General features: G+C 50.0%; 2 protein-coding genes, 1 long non-coding RNA gene and 2 other non-coding genes across 15 annotated transcripts; 2 read left to right on the top strand and 3 right to left on the bottom strand.

Moving 5' to 3' along the window:
- Nucleotides 1–4: 4 nt before the first annotated feature.
- LOC118512137 lies at nt 5–1,675 on the bottom strand. Of its 2 annotated transcripts, XR_004906249.1 has the most exons (3): nt 1,558–1,675; nt 1,075–1,482; nt 5–1,012 (listed from the first exon to the last, which is right to left on the bottom strand). It is a non-coding gene; the product is annotated as an uncharacterized LOC118512137 (long non-coding RNA). The 2 variants fall into 2 exon arrangements; XR_004906248.1 differs by lacking the exon at nt 1,558–1,675 and having other exon boundaries at nt 1,075–1,555.
- On the top strand, nt 828–7,564 carry LOC118512136. 8 transcript variants are annotated; one of them, XM_036056154.1, is made up of 3 exons: nt 828–845; nt 5,989–6,508; nt 6,597–7,564. In XM_036056154.1, the coding sequence occupies exons 2-3, from the start codon at nt 6,496–6,498 to the stop codon at nt 6,878–6,880; spliced, it is 297 nt and encodes a 98-aa protein (XP_035912047.1). In that variant the 5' UTR covers nt 828–845; nt 5,989–6,495; the 3' UTR covers nt 6,881–7,564. The 8 variants fall into 8 exon arrangements, with proteins under 8 accessions (XP_035912047.1, XP_035912042.1, XP_035912039.1 ...); XM_036056149.1 differs by having other exon boundaries at nt 829–845; nt 5,986–6,508; XM_036056146.1 differs by lacking the exon at nt 828–845 and adding an exon at nt 1,601–2,769 and having other exon boundaries at nt 5,986–6,508.
- Trnae-cuc lies at nt 4,792–4,863 on the bottom strand. The gene has a single exon. It is a non-coding gene; the product is annotated as a tRNA-Glu (tRNA).
- Nucleotides 7,565–7,939: 375 nt separating the features above from the next.
- On the top strand, nt 7,940–8,011 carry Trnae-uuc. Its single transcript has one exon. It is a non-coding gene; the product is annotated as a tRNA-Glu (tRNA).
- A 148-nt stretch (nt 8,012–8,159) lies between these two features.
- On the bottom strand, nt 8,160–15,188 carry LOC118512133 (muscle M-line assembly protein unc-89). 3 transcript variants are annotated; one of them, XM_036056138.1, is made up of 4 exons: nt 14,630–15,187; nt 12,456–14,216; nt 11,363–11,593; nt 8,160–11,063 (listed from the first exon to the last, which is right to left on the bottom strand). In XM_036056138.1, exons 1-4 carry the CDS (start codon nt 14,694–14,696, stop codon nt 9,073–9,075), a joined length of 4,050 nt encoding a protein of 1,349 aa, XP_035912031.1. In that variant the 5' UTR covers nt 14,697–15,187; the 3' UTR covers nt 8,160–9,072. The 3 variants fall into 3 exon arrangements, with proteins under 3 accessions (XP_035912031.1, XP_035912032.1, XP_035912033.1); XM_036056139.1 differs by having other exon boundaries at nt 11,411–11,593; XM_036056140.1 differs by lacking the exon at nt 11,363–11,593 and having other exon boundaries at nt 14,630–15,188.
- Between the last annotated feature and the right edge of the window lie 230 nt (nt 15,189–15,418).

Here is a 15,418-nt window from a genome sequence, read left to right as displayed (position 1 = left end):
GCAGTTGCAGATTATTCGGAAGATTTTATTGAAAAAAAAAAAACAAAAACGAACAAGCCCAGTATGACCTATTTGCCCATTGGCATTTCAGCTGGCTTTTCCATTAGCAGGCGATGCTTTGGATTCGCTTTTTCGATTAGAGCGATTTGCGGACCCGGTCAATGTCCTGCCCTGGTGTGCATTATTGTCAGAAAGTTCTTGATTTAAATGACGTCAATCGTGTGGTGCTGATTGTGCGGTGGCCGTGGTTCGCTGTTGATGCTCAAGAATCGACTGCGGCTGATATTTCATCGCATCGATCTCGTCTCCCCGTGGATGGTGTAATCGAAGCCGTTTGCTCTTGAGGCAAGGCTTCGATTAGCCTCGTGCACTCCATCGGGACTACGTTGTTACATCGATCCACAGGTGCTATTGAATGGTGGACACGTGCTCGTGTGTAGAACGTAGTCTGCGAAAAGTTCATCGGAGGGTCTTCTACCATCCAGCTAACGGCTGCTATTTTTAAGGCCGTGATGTGCATATACGCGGTGCATGCCTCATTCCGCATTCGCTAACTTCGTGGCAATGACAGCGACGCAGGGCAATTATGCAAGACGTGCTCACGTGTGGCCGTGATGTATGGTTCACTATGGTACCGACCGTTCCGGCTGCCGTTCCGACGTGTGGCATCCGAATAGGGGTGGATTTTTCCAATTCATACCGGTGCGCGCAATTGTCATCCTGGTGCTGATTTCATCCGGGGTGGGATTCACACTGTTGATGATAATTGAGTTCAGTATCTGGTGTTGGGCGTCTTGAAACTTTCCAAAGTGTGCCTTCAATTCTCGTCTAGCTGCTAACGCGAGGTAAGTAAATAGCAGCCCCAGACCATGAACGTTGTTGTTTCGGAAGTATCCGATACGATTCCACGATATGATTCCTTGGTCGAGATCGTATATTGCGGTAAGGTAATGTCAAAAAAGGTACACGAATCTTTGGCATCGCGACTGAACACACCCAAACATAGAGAAATCTAGAATCGGAAGTGAAGAAAAAAATAAAACAAGCAGCAGGAAACGTTCCGTGGAAATGTACCTAATGGAATTGTTCAATCCCCTCCATCTGTGCCGACAATTATGACCGGCACTGTGCACAAATTGCTCAACCACTCAGACCGGCCACTCGGGTTGGCAGTGTTGCCAATTTAAATTACAAACTAGCCTACCAGATTGTCTGACCATATCCCACCTCGTTCTGGCGTGATAGCGCCCCGGCTTTCCAAATCCGATCACCGCTCGATCGAGACACGGGGCCAGATCGTATCGTCGTAGCCGTCAGGTGCCCTTCGCGTACGATGCTCACGTGCCCTTCATGCGATGCATCAACTCGCATCGCAGCCCTTTGTCTGCTGCAACGGTGCAACGCGAATCGATCGATCGCACACCTCACTCACGATCATCACCGATGGGTGGTGGCTTCGATTGCGAGTCCACGTAATAGGACCTGAAGCGGGGCGGTATCATTGGGGGGTTGGTTTGAGAAGGAACGAACTGCGCGGAAAAAAATACGCACACTCACAGTGACACGCGGTACGCTCTCTCTCCAACGAACATCACACAGCTCCCCAGCGACTCGGACGTAATCGGGACGGACATTTCGGTTTGTGAGGCCGTTGGGACATGAGCGCGCGCGTAACGTGTGTTTGCGATCTCCGTATCTTGAAGCAAGTTAGGCAAGTGTGTAGCTTCTGAAATTTAACTACAGTTCGGTGTCGCCAAGAAGAAGGTAGGCACACACTCCCAGTGGTCGGTATGCAAATCGATTTTTAAGCACCCGTGACCCGTGATGAAAGTAATAGTGGTCGCGACAACGGCAAACCACCGTGACCTATCGAACCGGGAGTGCAAGTGCGTGTCTGTAAATGCAAATTTGCAACTGCATACCCTTTTCACAGCCGCTCAAGTGACCGTTGCTGGTGTAACACGATAGAAGAGTGCACGAGGCTCGACAGCGTGACCTGCCTCTGTCTGCCAAACACGAAATACAGGATCCCGGGCGGGGAATATTGGACGTCTGTTGGCCAGTTGTGGAAGGAAAACTCGAAAACCTGTGGTCTGTGATTACGGGCAAGTGAGTTGGAAAACCGGTTTTCAGCAAACCCAGCAGCCCAGTTTGTGTTTGTGCATGGCTCCGTAGTGTGACCCCGAGTAATGCGATCCTCCCGTCGTGTCTGTGCGCTCATCAGATTTCCAGGTCCAGCTGACGAACCGCAGTCATTAGCAGGCAGGGCACTAAACAAACGCTGACTGCAGTCAAGCGGAGAACAGCCCCAAAAAAGCATCAAACAAACAAACAAATCGCGCTACACAGATACACGCACATTCACAAGTTTTGACTCGGCAACCCCCTCCGTGGCGCAAAATTACCAACAGCAGGGTAAATAAAGACCGCTGCTCCTCTTAGTGTGAGTGACACGCAACGGTTGGCGTGACGTAAGCGAACCCAAACCCCGTTCGCGGCTTGTGCTGAGGCGAACCGCGCGCAAAAGTGTACGACGCGTCGTTGGACGCGGCTGTCTGGAAGGGTTGCTGTGGGTGTCTGCCCGCCAGGTGTGAAGTTCCCGAGCTTTTGCGTGTGTGTCATTGATAAATTCCGTCCAAGTTCGGCGCGTGCGACCTAAGCCGGGGCAGTATCATCCCGTACGGTGTTTGGCGAGGTCGTCCGAGGTAGAGGCCGGTACCGCGAAGGTGTAGGGTGCGTTTCAACTTCCTGTAGGAGAGTGTTTAAAATGTAAGTAGTGGAAGGAAAGTGATGCGCGTTGGAAGAGGGAGGGATGCTTGAAGCCATTAGCGCCGAGAACTTATCGGAGAAGTGCTGGGTGAACTTCAGGCTGTGTTATGGGTGTGTAAATTATAGATAATTTGAGCTCTACAGCTCTGAATTCGTTGATGTGCTCGTTGTCGATCAGAGCCCATTCCAGAGCACACGACGTACTTGATCTGAAGCGTTACTTAGCAACCATAGCAGCATCTCTTTGACATTCGTGAAATGCGCTCATCGGAATTAGTGAGCGCGATGTTTGCGTTAGAGTAAATCTTGTGACCTTGCTACGCGAGTGATAAAAACCAAAGGGCCACACAAATACCCACGCGCGTGCACCATAGGCCACCATCGAGAAATCAGTAAAATTATCTAAGCAATTAAATAGATCCAGTGCTGTGCATGACGACTGCTGCTGCTGCTGTAAGCTTATCACGTTGCCTACTATGCGCGCGTGTGTGTGCGTATTTGCGTAACAAACATCAGAGGCGTGTGTTTATGCACATTTTTATCAACCAACATTCCCCGGTCCGGGCACACGCACGCGTTTGCAATTCGTAATTAACAACGTCCGCCTTGTCCGGTTGGTATGGCACAGGGCGTCGGACACTGGGGCCTAGCTAATCGTGGACGATGTTGTGTGCGAGTGATCTCGTTGACCACTGGACCACAAGTGTTGAATAAACAGCTGGACGCAGATGATACGGTCCAGAGGCGAATGCGCGGCATAAATCACATGCCTCTCGCATACGCTTCAACTTGTTGATGATGAAAGATGTTGGGATGCTTACCTTCGGTACTGTGTCCAAGCTTGCCTCTGTCCGAGTTTGGTGCACGTGGTGTAGGGTGTTTTGCAAAATGTCACTGTACCTTCGGTGGGTCCAAAACAGTTTGCTCGAGTATTTACAAAACTCTAATCAAACCCTCTACCCATACCTCCTACATTCGGAGTGCCGCTTTGCTAGCCTCAGCAGAATCTGGGTCAGTCAGTGGCGCACTACGCAAAACCGAATCGGAAGCGGCTACACGATCGTCAAACGGTCGATCGAACCGGTTGTCGAGGACCTGAAGGGCACCACACAACACCGGGCAACGTGCCGTACCATGTGCCGGCCATCGAACCAATTGAGCTCAATTACGCCGACCGTAGCGATTTCCAGCGGTCTGCCTGTGACCTGCTGAATGTCCGGACCGCGAATGGGCCTGGCAGAAGCGCCAAACAAAAAGACGGTTGAAAAGAGCAAACGCGCCGAGTTAAAACCCACATTAGTAGTGTACCGTTCGATGACTTCACTTGACCTGGCCCCCCCTCGGGTATAAAGACCGCACCGGAAAGGGGTTTTCGAATTTACAACGGCCCGACCGAGTCCGTCCGCGTGGTCAATAATCCATCACATATCGACCCCGAAAGCGTGCTGTGCGCTTTTAAACCCTGACCTGCACGAATGTCCAACACAAGGGTGGCTGGCATGTGTTTATCGCCTCAAAAGCCTTTGCTAAGCAACGCCGAAAAAGAAAGCGCCTGGAGCACCCTCAGGTCTTGTCGCTATAGCAAACAGCTGTCAGGAGAGGACAGCTTATGGCGTCTAAAACAAATTGTAGCAAAGGTGAGGTGCATTTCGTGTAGTCGATTTTTTGTTGCTGTTGCGCTCTTCAAACATACAATCAAGCTCTTTATCGACATGGGCGATAAGTCGTGACAATGAAAATGCACCGTGCATTCCCCCTCCTGTATACCACCTCCTCCTCCTCTTTTCGGTGTTCGATAAGCGGGGTGGAGTTGGTTTGTGAGAATGGGGGGAATAACGTAACCCCCCACTTGAAATGTTTTTGTTTTGTTTCCAAGTGATGACCTCGATCAGATGGGATTACTTGCGTGAAACGGCAGCCGATGGATGCGTTATATAGCTTTTTGAACAACAGCGTGTCGAGGACGTGACAGGGTATTGTAAGAACCACTTCGGCAACGGTGCGAAAAAGGAAAAAAGATTCTTCCCATACCGGGAATCGAACCCGGGCCTTCCGGGTGAGAGCCGGATATCCTAACCACTAGACAATATGGGACTTGCATCTTGCAACCAACTGCAACGATTCACGATGCATTCGTAAACACTTCGATTCTTCCTCTTTAGAAAAAAGTACAATTCGTGAATGCACCTGACAGCGACTTCGGTACAGAGCCCTCCGGAAACGGCATCCTCCCTCTTCCTGCTCCCCCTGCTACATACCCCTCACATAACAAGCGCCAATAACATCGTTCACACTAAAAATAGCTCGATAACGATAACTACATAGCTGTCAGAGAGACTCGTTTCATCTTTGACAAGAAAACAGACACAGAAGACCAATATTCGGGGTCGCGCATATTGCGTCTTTACAACAATCCACGACGCGCCTGCCTTGGATTCTTTTACCTACTGCGCAGTCTATTATTAATGCGCCAAAAGGTGGTTAGGTTATTTGCACGGTTTTATCACATCCTCCGTCTAATACTTTCGACGCAATGCGTGCTCACCCATTGCAGACGCCATGCCGGAAGTGAGAGAGCGCTTAAATGAATATGGCCTGCGCTGAAAGATGTGGTCTTGTTGCTGTCGTTTGGATGGAAAGGGTGTGACGCATGGTAGTTTATTTGAACAGATGTCTGCGAGATATTGGGAGCGCCAGACAAATGGTTGAAGCTACCCCAAATTATTGTAGCATTCAACACATCATTAAACAGTAGTTAAGTTCTTCTTGAAGTAACGCTCATCAATCAAGATGGTGAACTTGGTGGATCCGTACTATAAACACTGCGTCTCAGTCGAATTTGATGTACTTTAAAACGCTTCTTTGTGAATGTTTTGTTTACTTTCTCAACCTCCCCCCACCTAAATGAAGCCAAAACGGACCCAGCATGCGATTTGCACAGTTTTCATTTTCCAGTAGCATGCAAATGACTGCGGACGAGAAGAAAATAAACAGATCTTACCCCTTTTTTGGGTTTGGATTCAGAAGCTAAATACTTTCGACGTGATAAATACGAAGTGACATGCAATAGGGATTTTAAAGTAAACTCTCTCCCTTGTGATGGAAGAAACCTTTGAAGAACTTCGGAATCGGTCTTGCAAAAACAACCCTTAAACAACCCCCGATGACGCCGTACATTAATGCTTTTCTCTCTGTCATTTTATGTCCCTCTTTCAGCAGGTGGCCCTGAAGTTGAAAGTCATCTAGTACGTCTTGGGCCCGAAGAGTGACCTCGATCCATCGTCCTCGTCGTCCAGTACTTTGCTGGAAGCACCACCTTCAACAAATCACTGTACCAAAGCTGTGCGCGCCTCACACTATCGTCACTATCAGCAGAAATTGCAATTTGTGAGTTGCCGAAAGAATTGGATTTATCGACCCCGGACGGAATTCAATTCGTGAACCCAAACCCACCCCCTCCGACACACGTCACAGACGTCAGACGGCTTGAAGTGGCAGGAAATTCAGCGCGTTTCAAGTGAATTGACGGGGGTGGATTGGGTTTTTTTTTCTGCGAGCCTCACGCGTGCAAAGGTCGATCGAGTGCTGGGTAGAACCGTCACGAAGCATCATTAGGCTGGAAGCTACGGAATCGATAACATCGCTATCGCGATAGGCACACGCGCTGGTGTGCGGAATTTTTGGCGTCCGTAGCGAGTATTTGACTGAAACGAGCGCACGGAAAGCATGACTATCTCAGGTAAGGGAGAGCTTTATCACTCCCATCGGGGACATTTCCCCCATTTTCCAGGAACCTAATCGATGCGTTTTTCCTCTTCCCATTGCAGCTATTCCACCGCCAGAACCCGTCTGGTGTTTGGACCGGCGGGACTCGGGCCATCTGTTCTGGCGCCGGGAGTCGTCGAAGGTGAAGTTCCGGTACGATGTGGAGGTACTGGAATTCACCAAAGACCCGTACGAAGATCAGCTGCTGATCACGGACAGTGAGCTGAATCGCACGAAACAACAGCAGGCCGGGGCCGTATCGAACATGATCGTCGTTTGTGTGACCTGTGTGGCGGCCATTGCCGTTACGGTGGTGTTACCGTGGTTCCTGATCGGATCGGCCTAAACCAGGAACGCCATTGGACCAGGAACGGAACTGAAACCAGCACACACCCCGCTATGTCATGGCTATGTGAACTGCCACGAGCACATAGTACCGTGGGTTGTGAGCTCCTGCGTGAGAAGATGTGAATCGCTCGTACCGGGTGCGTTGTAAGAAGCATCCGCGAGTAACCCGATTGTGATAGCTGTCCCTAGCCGTGTGAAAAGGTGTTAGGGACATTTTTTTCTCAAAACATTTTTTCCTAGCCCGTAAGATAGAGTAAGTCTGAGTGTACTAATTGCACTACACAAGCACAGATCGACCGCTGAGCACCGATTTGTTACTCTCTCAACGTGGTGAAATGAACGGTAGAAGTGTAAATAGAAGATGATTCACCAAACGATACGATAAGTAGGCGAGGGTGACGATAAAAGAAAGTCGCCTCAACACCGTAACAGCTTAAAGCAGATCAAACGCACCGAGTGATGATAGGCAATGTATTAAATCTTAGCTACATAATCACACACAAACACACACATTCAGCTAGCAACAAACACAGAGCGCAATTGATCGTATCGAATACGACATTCGCACGATGTAGTTCTTAAGGTGTTGTCTCTTAACACGCGCAGATCAGCTTGAGGGGTGTGAGGGAAGGGCAATAATTTTACAACAAACACTAATATATCGATTATGAAGTAAAGTCAATTGGCGTTTTTGGATATTTTGGGAGCTTGCATCTGGAAAGAAAGTATTATATTTCCCTCTAGGTGGATTTGTGCTGCAAAAAGCTTTCAAAGCAAGCTTTTCGTTAGGTGCTGTAGAAGCGCAATGCGACCGCTCAAGCTTTTTGGCGAGCTGTGACTAGCGGTGTTGCCTACATTTAGGCGGAGTGTTCCTCTTTCTAACATGCCTTTAAACAAAGGAATGTATGGGTGGAAAATGCAGGGCGAGTGTTGCATTTATGTGCATTTCTGATATGCTTCATCAAGGTCCTGCACGATGCAGGCTTTTATTTCTATTCAATATATTAATACGTATTCCACGCATTCTGTTTGAAACATGAGAACGGTCTCTTATCCATCCCATATGGTCTAGTGGCTAGGATATCTGGCTTTCACCCAGAAGGCCCGGGTTCGATTCCCGGTATGGGAAGAACACTTTTTTTCTCTCATTTTATTCCTCAATTTAGGTGCTTGCTCAAAGTAGCAAAGAATTCATCAAAAACAATTAATTGATAGTGATGAAGAAGTTTTCATTCCGAAACTTTTATGGAAGGAGATTTCGATCTTAACCGATATGGTTGGGTTTTTGTAAACGACCTTTTTTTTTATTATGTTTATTTTTACGATTTTTATCGATTCGCTTGTTCAAAAACGTATATACATACACATATTCATTCTTAACGTAAACAGAGTACAAATACACGTATGGTAAACAGCTCTAGCGGCTGGCTAGTAGTGGGAATTGTGTCGGTGTGCTCGAGCGAAATTGTTGCAACGTCGACCGTGCAGAGCAAACCCCCCAAAAAAACACACAAGAAACCCTTGCCTCGTGGTTCACAATGAGACGAAACGGATTCCCATGCCATGTGCAAGTGCAACAATTTGAGGTAACAAAAATAATCATGTGGAGTGTGAGTGAGTGTGTGTATGTGTGTGTCGGTGCTTTCGTGAGCATAATCGGGACACTCGGTGCACTCGACTGAGTCTGAGGTTGCATCCGGGGATGGACACGATCCTGGCCAGCTTCTTCCCTCTTCCCATGTGCAGAACAATAAACCCGGTGTAGTACGTGAGTGCGTCATTGAGCGTGCAACGAAAGCACGTCGTCTAATGTAGAGTAATATTAGGTTAAGCGTAAACGTTCGTTTTTTTTTGGGTTTAGATGAGTAACAGGCAGAGACCGAGATTCCTTATCGTCGACGAAGGGTGTGGTCTCTGGCCGTCCTTCTTCGCGGTGAAGGCACTAGAGAGTGTAGCATAAGAATATTTACCCAAGTGAGCTGGTGCACAGCAAATAAACGCAAACACGGTGCGGAACACGGAACCGGCATCGCAAAAGCGTCACCTCCGACTACTTGGCTGGTCCCCAACTGATAGTGCTGGCTACACGAAACACTACAATCAAAACCCTGTGACGCGCGGACGCGATCCTTGTGGTAGGTGCAGCAATGTCTTTATCGGAAATAATTTCGCAAAGTGCTCTTAAGGTTCTCAGCTGGTCGTCACCTCTGTTCGTCGCATCCAGGCAGGAATCTTGTCCTTGACCACCTCCCGAATGTGTCGATACATAATCAGCAGGATGACGGGGATGGCTAGCTTGGGATTCTTGAACAGATACAGCCAACAAGCAATCACAAACAGGGCCACATCTGTCAGGTAAGATATGGTAGGCTTCATGTCTTCCTGATCTTTGACGATCGGAACCTTTGGCTCCGGTTCAACCGCTTCGGGCGTGGTGAAGATAGGTTTGGACTTTGGCAGCTCCAGTTCGGAAGGTTCTGGAGTAGGTTGCTTGTTGGAGATGCTGCGTGCATTGGGCAATGGAGCAGCACCTGGTGGAGACACTTTCGACGGCACAGCTGGGTTTTGTGCCCCAGCCCTAATGGCCGAATTCGATCGAGATCGATTCCTAACCACCGCACCCGCCATTCCAGTACCACGCTTCTTCTCTGTCGGTCTACTAACGCGTCCATTTTCTTCATCCCGAACCTGCACCGGACTGGCCACAATGTCTCGTGCCACTGAAGGAGGTCTCGGAGTGGCATCACTTTCAATTGAAGCGGATCGTTGCCTCAAGATCTTGCTCTCCCGGGCCGGTTTACTACCGCGCTGTACAACCATCGGATGGTCGGTAGAGAGCGAAGGTGAGCGTGAAGTACGGCCACGCATTAGGTACGCATCTTCCAGTGGAAGCGGTGATCGTGAACCGGCTCGGGAAGAGTTTCGCGAGTACTCACGTTCGTTCAATCGGCGTACCTCATCCGGGCTCATGTAGAGTGGTAGTTTGCGAGGTTTCTTCGAGCTTTCAATTTGCTGCACCATATCGCTGTAAAAATCGGCCACAGCACGTGACTCTTCGATTGAGTTCTGGCGCGATTCGAGACGTCGCTGGCGAGCTGCTTCGGAGACGATCGCACGCTCGATCTCCTGTCCCTCTGGGGCTTGTTTCTGGGCAAGAGCGAACGCTTGTGGCTTGGATTCTGGCTTTGATTCTGCCGGTTGTGGCTGTGGCGCTGCTTCCGTCTTGCGAGGTGGAGTAGGCGTTTTCGCGGGAGATTTCTCGCGTTCCGGGGTCGGTTGCTTTGGAGGTTGCGCTGGGCTAACTTGAAGATTGCTGTTCGACTGTTGGCTTGCTACTTGTTCTGCCTTTGCCAGCACCTCCGTAGAGGGACGCTTGAGAATGGGTTTCGGTACAAAGTTAGGATCCGGCAGAGGCATCGGTTTTGTGAGGATCTCAATCGCCTGACTCGGATCCGGATTACGGTAGGGTGATCTCATCCGCTCGCCACCCGGATGGTACGGTTCTTCGTCGGTCTCGTCGTCATCCATGAAGCCGCGTCGTTTCGGTAGCACGAGTACCTGCTGTTCGAGCAGCTTTTGCTGCTGTTCACGTCTCTTCAGCTCCTCGATCATCGAGTTCATCGAGGACGAAACGGACTCTTCCTCTTCGGAGTATCCGATCGGCAGGGACGTAAATGATTCGATCTGCTCCACACCTTGCGACGGTTCTTCGACGATCGTGTCCTCGGCTAGTGTGGAATGTGATAGCTGCTGCTGTTGTTGCGATTGGGCCTGCGGCTGTGGAAGAACTTGATCCTGCTCGAAGCTGGACTGCTTTACGATCGAGTCCTTATCTCCGGAGAGACGCTTTCGAAGGCTGCTCCTACGATCGGCCAATCGATTGCTGACTGTGGTGGTTGTGATACTGGCCTTCTCTTCTTGGAGTTGCTCTTGAGCGGCTGCTTGGTGGCGTCGGATGGCCTGCTCGTGTTCGGCTTCTTTGCGCTGGTTCTCCGACTCTTCGTAAGCGACCGCTTGATAGAAGCGTGCCATAGCTCGCTCGTAGAGTAGTTCCGTCGAGCTGACACCAACACGCATGGTCGGTGCCGGCGGCGGTTCCACGTTAAGCTCCGGTGCAGATAATGATAGGGGCGGCGGAGGAGCCACCAGCTCATCCAGCTCAAAGTCGAAGGTAGAATTACCTGTGGTGGGTTTAAGAGATCCAACATGTTATTCATAGAAGGCATTTGAACAATGTCGGCTTTGTTAAATAAGATTATTGAAGGTGCAAAATGGGTGTGCGGCAAACAATTACAAACTCCTTGCAATGCAGAATTAGACATCAAACGGATGGACGGCTACATAATACTGGAAACTAAGTGAACAGGTCGCTCTAGAATGTGTAACAGACATGGGTGGACATGGTTCGAGCTCGTAAACTCGTTACGGATGGATCCATGCAGCGTGCTGAGCATGTCGGTATCAAACATCTTTCTACCACCTAGTAGTATGTTGAAGACTGCTCTACGGCCGGGGACAAACAGCTTACCGGACCCGGTTCGGGAGCATCGCAACGAAATGCGCGATACCGCACCCGGGTAACCTCGTCGCGTAAGAAGTCTTTCGAGGAAGTACCTATCTTTCTGAAACCTCCAACGAAACCAAGGCGATTTCCCAGCACCCGATGGTACGGATCCGGTGCGCGCCAACCCATCGGCGGTACTGTTGCTTGCTGTAACAAATAAATTAGCTATACAACGTGTCGCATGTAGGGGGAGCAATGAAACTACCGACGGTGCGCAGAGAACTACCAATGGTGAGCGCAACACAAAAAGCAAAACTGTGACAAAAAAGAAGCCGACAAAACAGTATCATTGTAGAAGCAGCAGCACTATTGTGAGGTGTCGATTTTGATGATCTTTTTATGGAAATGTATCTCTATTGAATAAAAGCCACACAGCCCCTTGGTCTAGCATGGGCGCCATTGTTTTGTGCCAGGTTTTCCGACGTTCCCATGCAGCTATCAAACCACCACGATCGTAGTGACAAAATGGTTTGTGGAGGTGTTTTGTAAGTTAATTTTTCTTGCAGAAAGAGTAATAAATATTAACTCTTATTCGCACTAACGTTGCAGTGGAGTTACAAATTGACAAACGAAACGAAACCGAAAATGATTCCATTGTTTTTCGAGTTCATCCGAGGCAACAGCACCTTTCAAACATCTGCTATTAGGATTTTTTAACGTTTCCGATCGTTAGAGGCCGATTATTTAATGTCATTTTTACTTCTAGCAACTCAACAATAAAGCAATGCAGTTTCCAGCACAGGGAAATTTGATAGCACTACCCTACAACAAATCCAAAGCTTATTGCCGCCATCAGTAGATCAAGACTATAAACAAAACCGAAACAGTATTTGAATGTGTTGCAATTGAAGCTTTCCCACCATCTGCGTTGCCTGCGATCTTTGGACTGGCTTGCAGCGCAATAGGTGTTGATCGCCGGAATAGACAAAATACAACCTCACAACCAGTAGCATCTGGAGAGAGTAAACAACCGTCCCTCTAGAACACCCTCCACGGTGGTTGTACTTACGTGTGGATTTCTTCGCTTCCTGCTCGTTGTAGAGGACCAACATAAACTCAGAGCTGTTGTGGATGGCCGCTTTCTGGCTTGGTTGCTTGTTAGATTGGGCTTCGGCACCGCTCACCGAGCCAGATCCCATCTGATCGGAGCTATTGCCATTGGAGGATAGATCTCGATCCGATAACTTCAACGACAGTGGGCTAGGCTCTTTGGAGAACTTCTGCATCGCCTTTAGGGACGAGTGTGGGTTACCGGGTGATGTGTGGCTTGCGTACGTCGTTGCAGGACCAATGGATTCCGACTCCGATTCTGGTTCGGCTAGCGGAGCTGGTTCCGTGATGACTAACGCTGGAACAGGAGACGCTGGGCTAGTGTAGCCATGGCCAACACCAAGATCTAGCGGAGTTCCATACGACATCTCGCGCATTATTTCGTCACGACCGTAAGGTTCCGGCGTAAACGCTTTCTTGGGTCTGGAGGAGGTTTCGCGAAGCGGCGACTGAGAATGATCGCGTCGCTTGCGTGGCAGAGTGGATGGTTGTTGTTGTTGCTGCTGCATCTTTGAGGCGTCCGTAATGCCACGCTTCGGATCCGGGACAAACAGAATGTCCGATTCCTCGCTTGGATCACTCAATCCGTAGGGGTTTTCTGCCTTCACACGAAACCGATATTGAGAGCCTTCGATCAGATCGCTCAGGGTGGTAGTGAGCTGACGGCAGGTGGCCGCCTTCAGCCACACGTCCCAACCGACGCGATAGTACTCAACGATGTAGTTACCGATCTTGCATCCACCATCGTCTTCCGGTGCGGACCAGCTAAGCGTGGCGGTTTTCCCGTACGAAATGGCCAACGTCACACGGCCCGGTGGCTCTGGGCGAGCAGTCACTGTCACCAGGAAGGATGCATTATCTTCGCCCAGTTTGTTGAGTGCACGGATGTGATATTCTCCGCGATCGGCACGCTTGGTGCTGGCTATCTTGAGCGTCGAATTCTTATCCGTAGTGACGATCTCGTGTCGGCCGTCATTCTCCAACGGTTCTCCGTTGTGGCTCCACTCGACGGATGGTGGCGGACGTCCTGCCAGACCCACCTTCATACGCACGACTTCCTCTGCCTCGATAAGCAGACCGTCTTCGTACTGACGCGGCAAACGTATTTTCGGATACGCGTCGATTGTGAGATGACAACGGGTTACCGTGTGACCGGCGCGGTTCGTGGCCGCACACTTGATCTCTCCCTCGTCCGTCAGTGCTGCCTGATGGATGACGAGTACGCTGACGTCTGCCTCGGTGATGATTCTCGCCCGCCGACTGCTGTAGATCTCGAACCCGTCTTTGAACCAGCTGATTTGTGGAGCTGGCGTACCAACAACCTGCACCCGAAACTCTACCTTCTCGTTTTCGACAGCGGTCGCATCGAACAGCTCGTGGACGAAGCGAGGGGCCGAGATAGCGTTCCTTTGCAGTGTCACAGTGAGTGGATCGGATAGTTCACTGCTTTCCGAGCGTCCGACAATGTTTTCGGCCATCACGCGGAACTGATAACGCCAGCCAGGCTCCAGACCGCTCAGCGAGAGTTCGGTCTGCTGCACTAGCGATGGACAGGTGCGCACCCAGTGGGGTGAACCTGTCCGTCTCTGTTCCACCACGTACCCGAGTATTGGTGAGCCGCCATCGGTGGCAGGACGACTCCAGCGGATGGTTACAATGTCAGGTGCAGATGACGGTGAGCCTGGAACAAGTGCCGGCTTTCCGGGTGGTGCCGGTGGTTCTAGAATCAAGAGATGGAGCGAAATTAAGAACAGATGACTGAGTGGAAACAATCGCCACTATATCAGACTGAGATACCGTGCAAAGGTATCGCGAAAAACGAGAAGAGCAAAGAAAACCAGGCAAATTATTCGAATTACACGTTCTGTGTCAGTGAGGTCAACGATTTTGGCAGGGAGAGAAATAAGAACCGCAACCATAGCCGATAGGACACGATGAGCGGACGGGGGAAGGAGAAAGGCAGGACGGATGGTGGATGGTGGTCGCGTATCTCGTTGCTCGAAGAACGAACTGGCTAAAAATAGACGACCAACTGAAAATCCAAACCCCGTTCAGTTGCGTTCGAGGTGACGGATCGAGCTTATATCAAAGCAGGCAAAGGCTCGCCGTGGCTCACTTGGATCCAGGACCTACCTGCTGATTTCCAGTGCACAGCCTTCTTAGGCTTTGCCACAGTGTGCTTAGTAGGCTGATTTCCCATCGTGAATTTCGGAGATTGAAGTACAGGTCTCGATCGACGAAGAGTTGGTGGTTGCTCTCTGTTGCTCACGCATACACACACGATCGATTGAATTGCATTGAAGCACTATAACGCTTTGTTCTGGCTGGGTATGGTTTCTATATCTGACAGGGAAAACACTTGCTCACTTTTGGGCAAAATTCTTTGGCGTTAAATCACTTGTGCGTGTGTAAAAACGAGAGCGTGGTATCGAAATCGGAAAGGAATTTTCACTTTTTGTAAGCGTCAGAACTTGTACATCGGGCACATTTTCGTTTGTCTTGGTCGTCGTTGTCGTCGTCGCTCTACTGTACGCAACCGTGAATGGGTGCGCTCCCTACCACACACATTCACATGCACACACACACTCACACGCACACGCAGCCAGGCACAAAGCGGACCTGATCGCGGATCCACGCTCGATACCGCCGGAGCGCAAGCTGGTCGAAAACTGCGGCAAGAACAGCGCGTTCTCGATCGTCTCGCTCAACGGAGGGGAACTCTAAATATACGCTGCGCCCTAGGTATGCGCCGGCAATTCACCATCGTGCCGGATTCTGCGCATCTGCCAATAGATCCGAAAAGATCCGAGACGACCACTTGCACACCGCGAAACGACGACGGCCAGTTGTCAAAACGATTGTTTGTTTACATAGCGGATGTGCATAGCGTAATCCTCTCTCCTCGGAACGCGATTGATATCG

The sequence above is a fragment of the Anopheles stephensi genome, chromosome 3, assembly GCF_013141755.1.
Source record: "Anopheles stephensi strain Indian chromosome 3, UCI_ANSTEP_V1.0, whole genome shotgun sequence".
Classification (NCBI taxonomy): domain Eukaryota; kingdom Metazoa; phylum Arthropoda; class Insecta; order Diptera; family Culicidae; genus Anopheles; species Anopheles stephensi.
The sequence above is the reverse complement of the archived record's forward strand: the minus strand, read 5'-3'. Positions and strand labels throughout refer to the sequence as shown.

Excerpts from the sequence above, each read along its gene's own strand:
- LOC118512133 (XM_036056138.1), bottom strand. The coding sequence starts at position 14,696 with ATGGGAAATCAGCCTACTAAGCACACTGTGGCAAAGCCTAAGAAGGCT. Across the intron at positions 11,594-12,455 it reads GGAAGCGAAGAAATCCACAC|CAAGCAACAGTACCGCCGAT; the intron begins GTAAGTACAACC and ends TATTTGTTACAG. Across the intron at positions 11,064-11,362 it reads AGTCTTCAACATACTACTAG|GTAATTCTACCTTCGACTTT; the intron begins GTGGTAGAAAGA and ends AACCCACCACAG.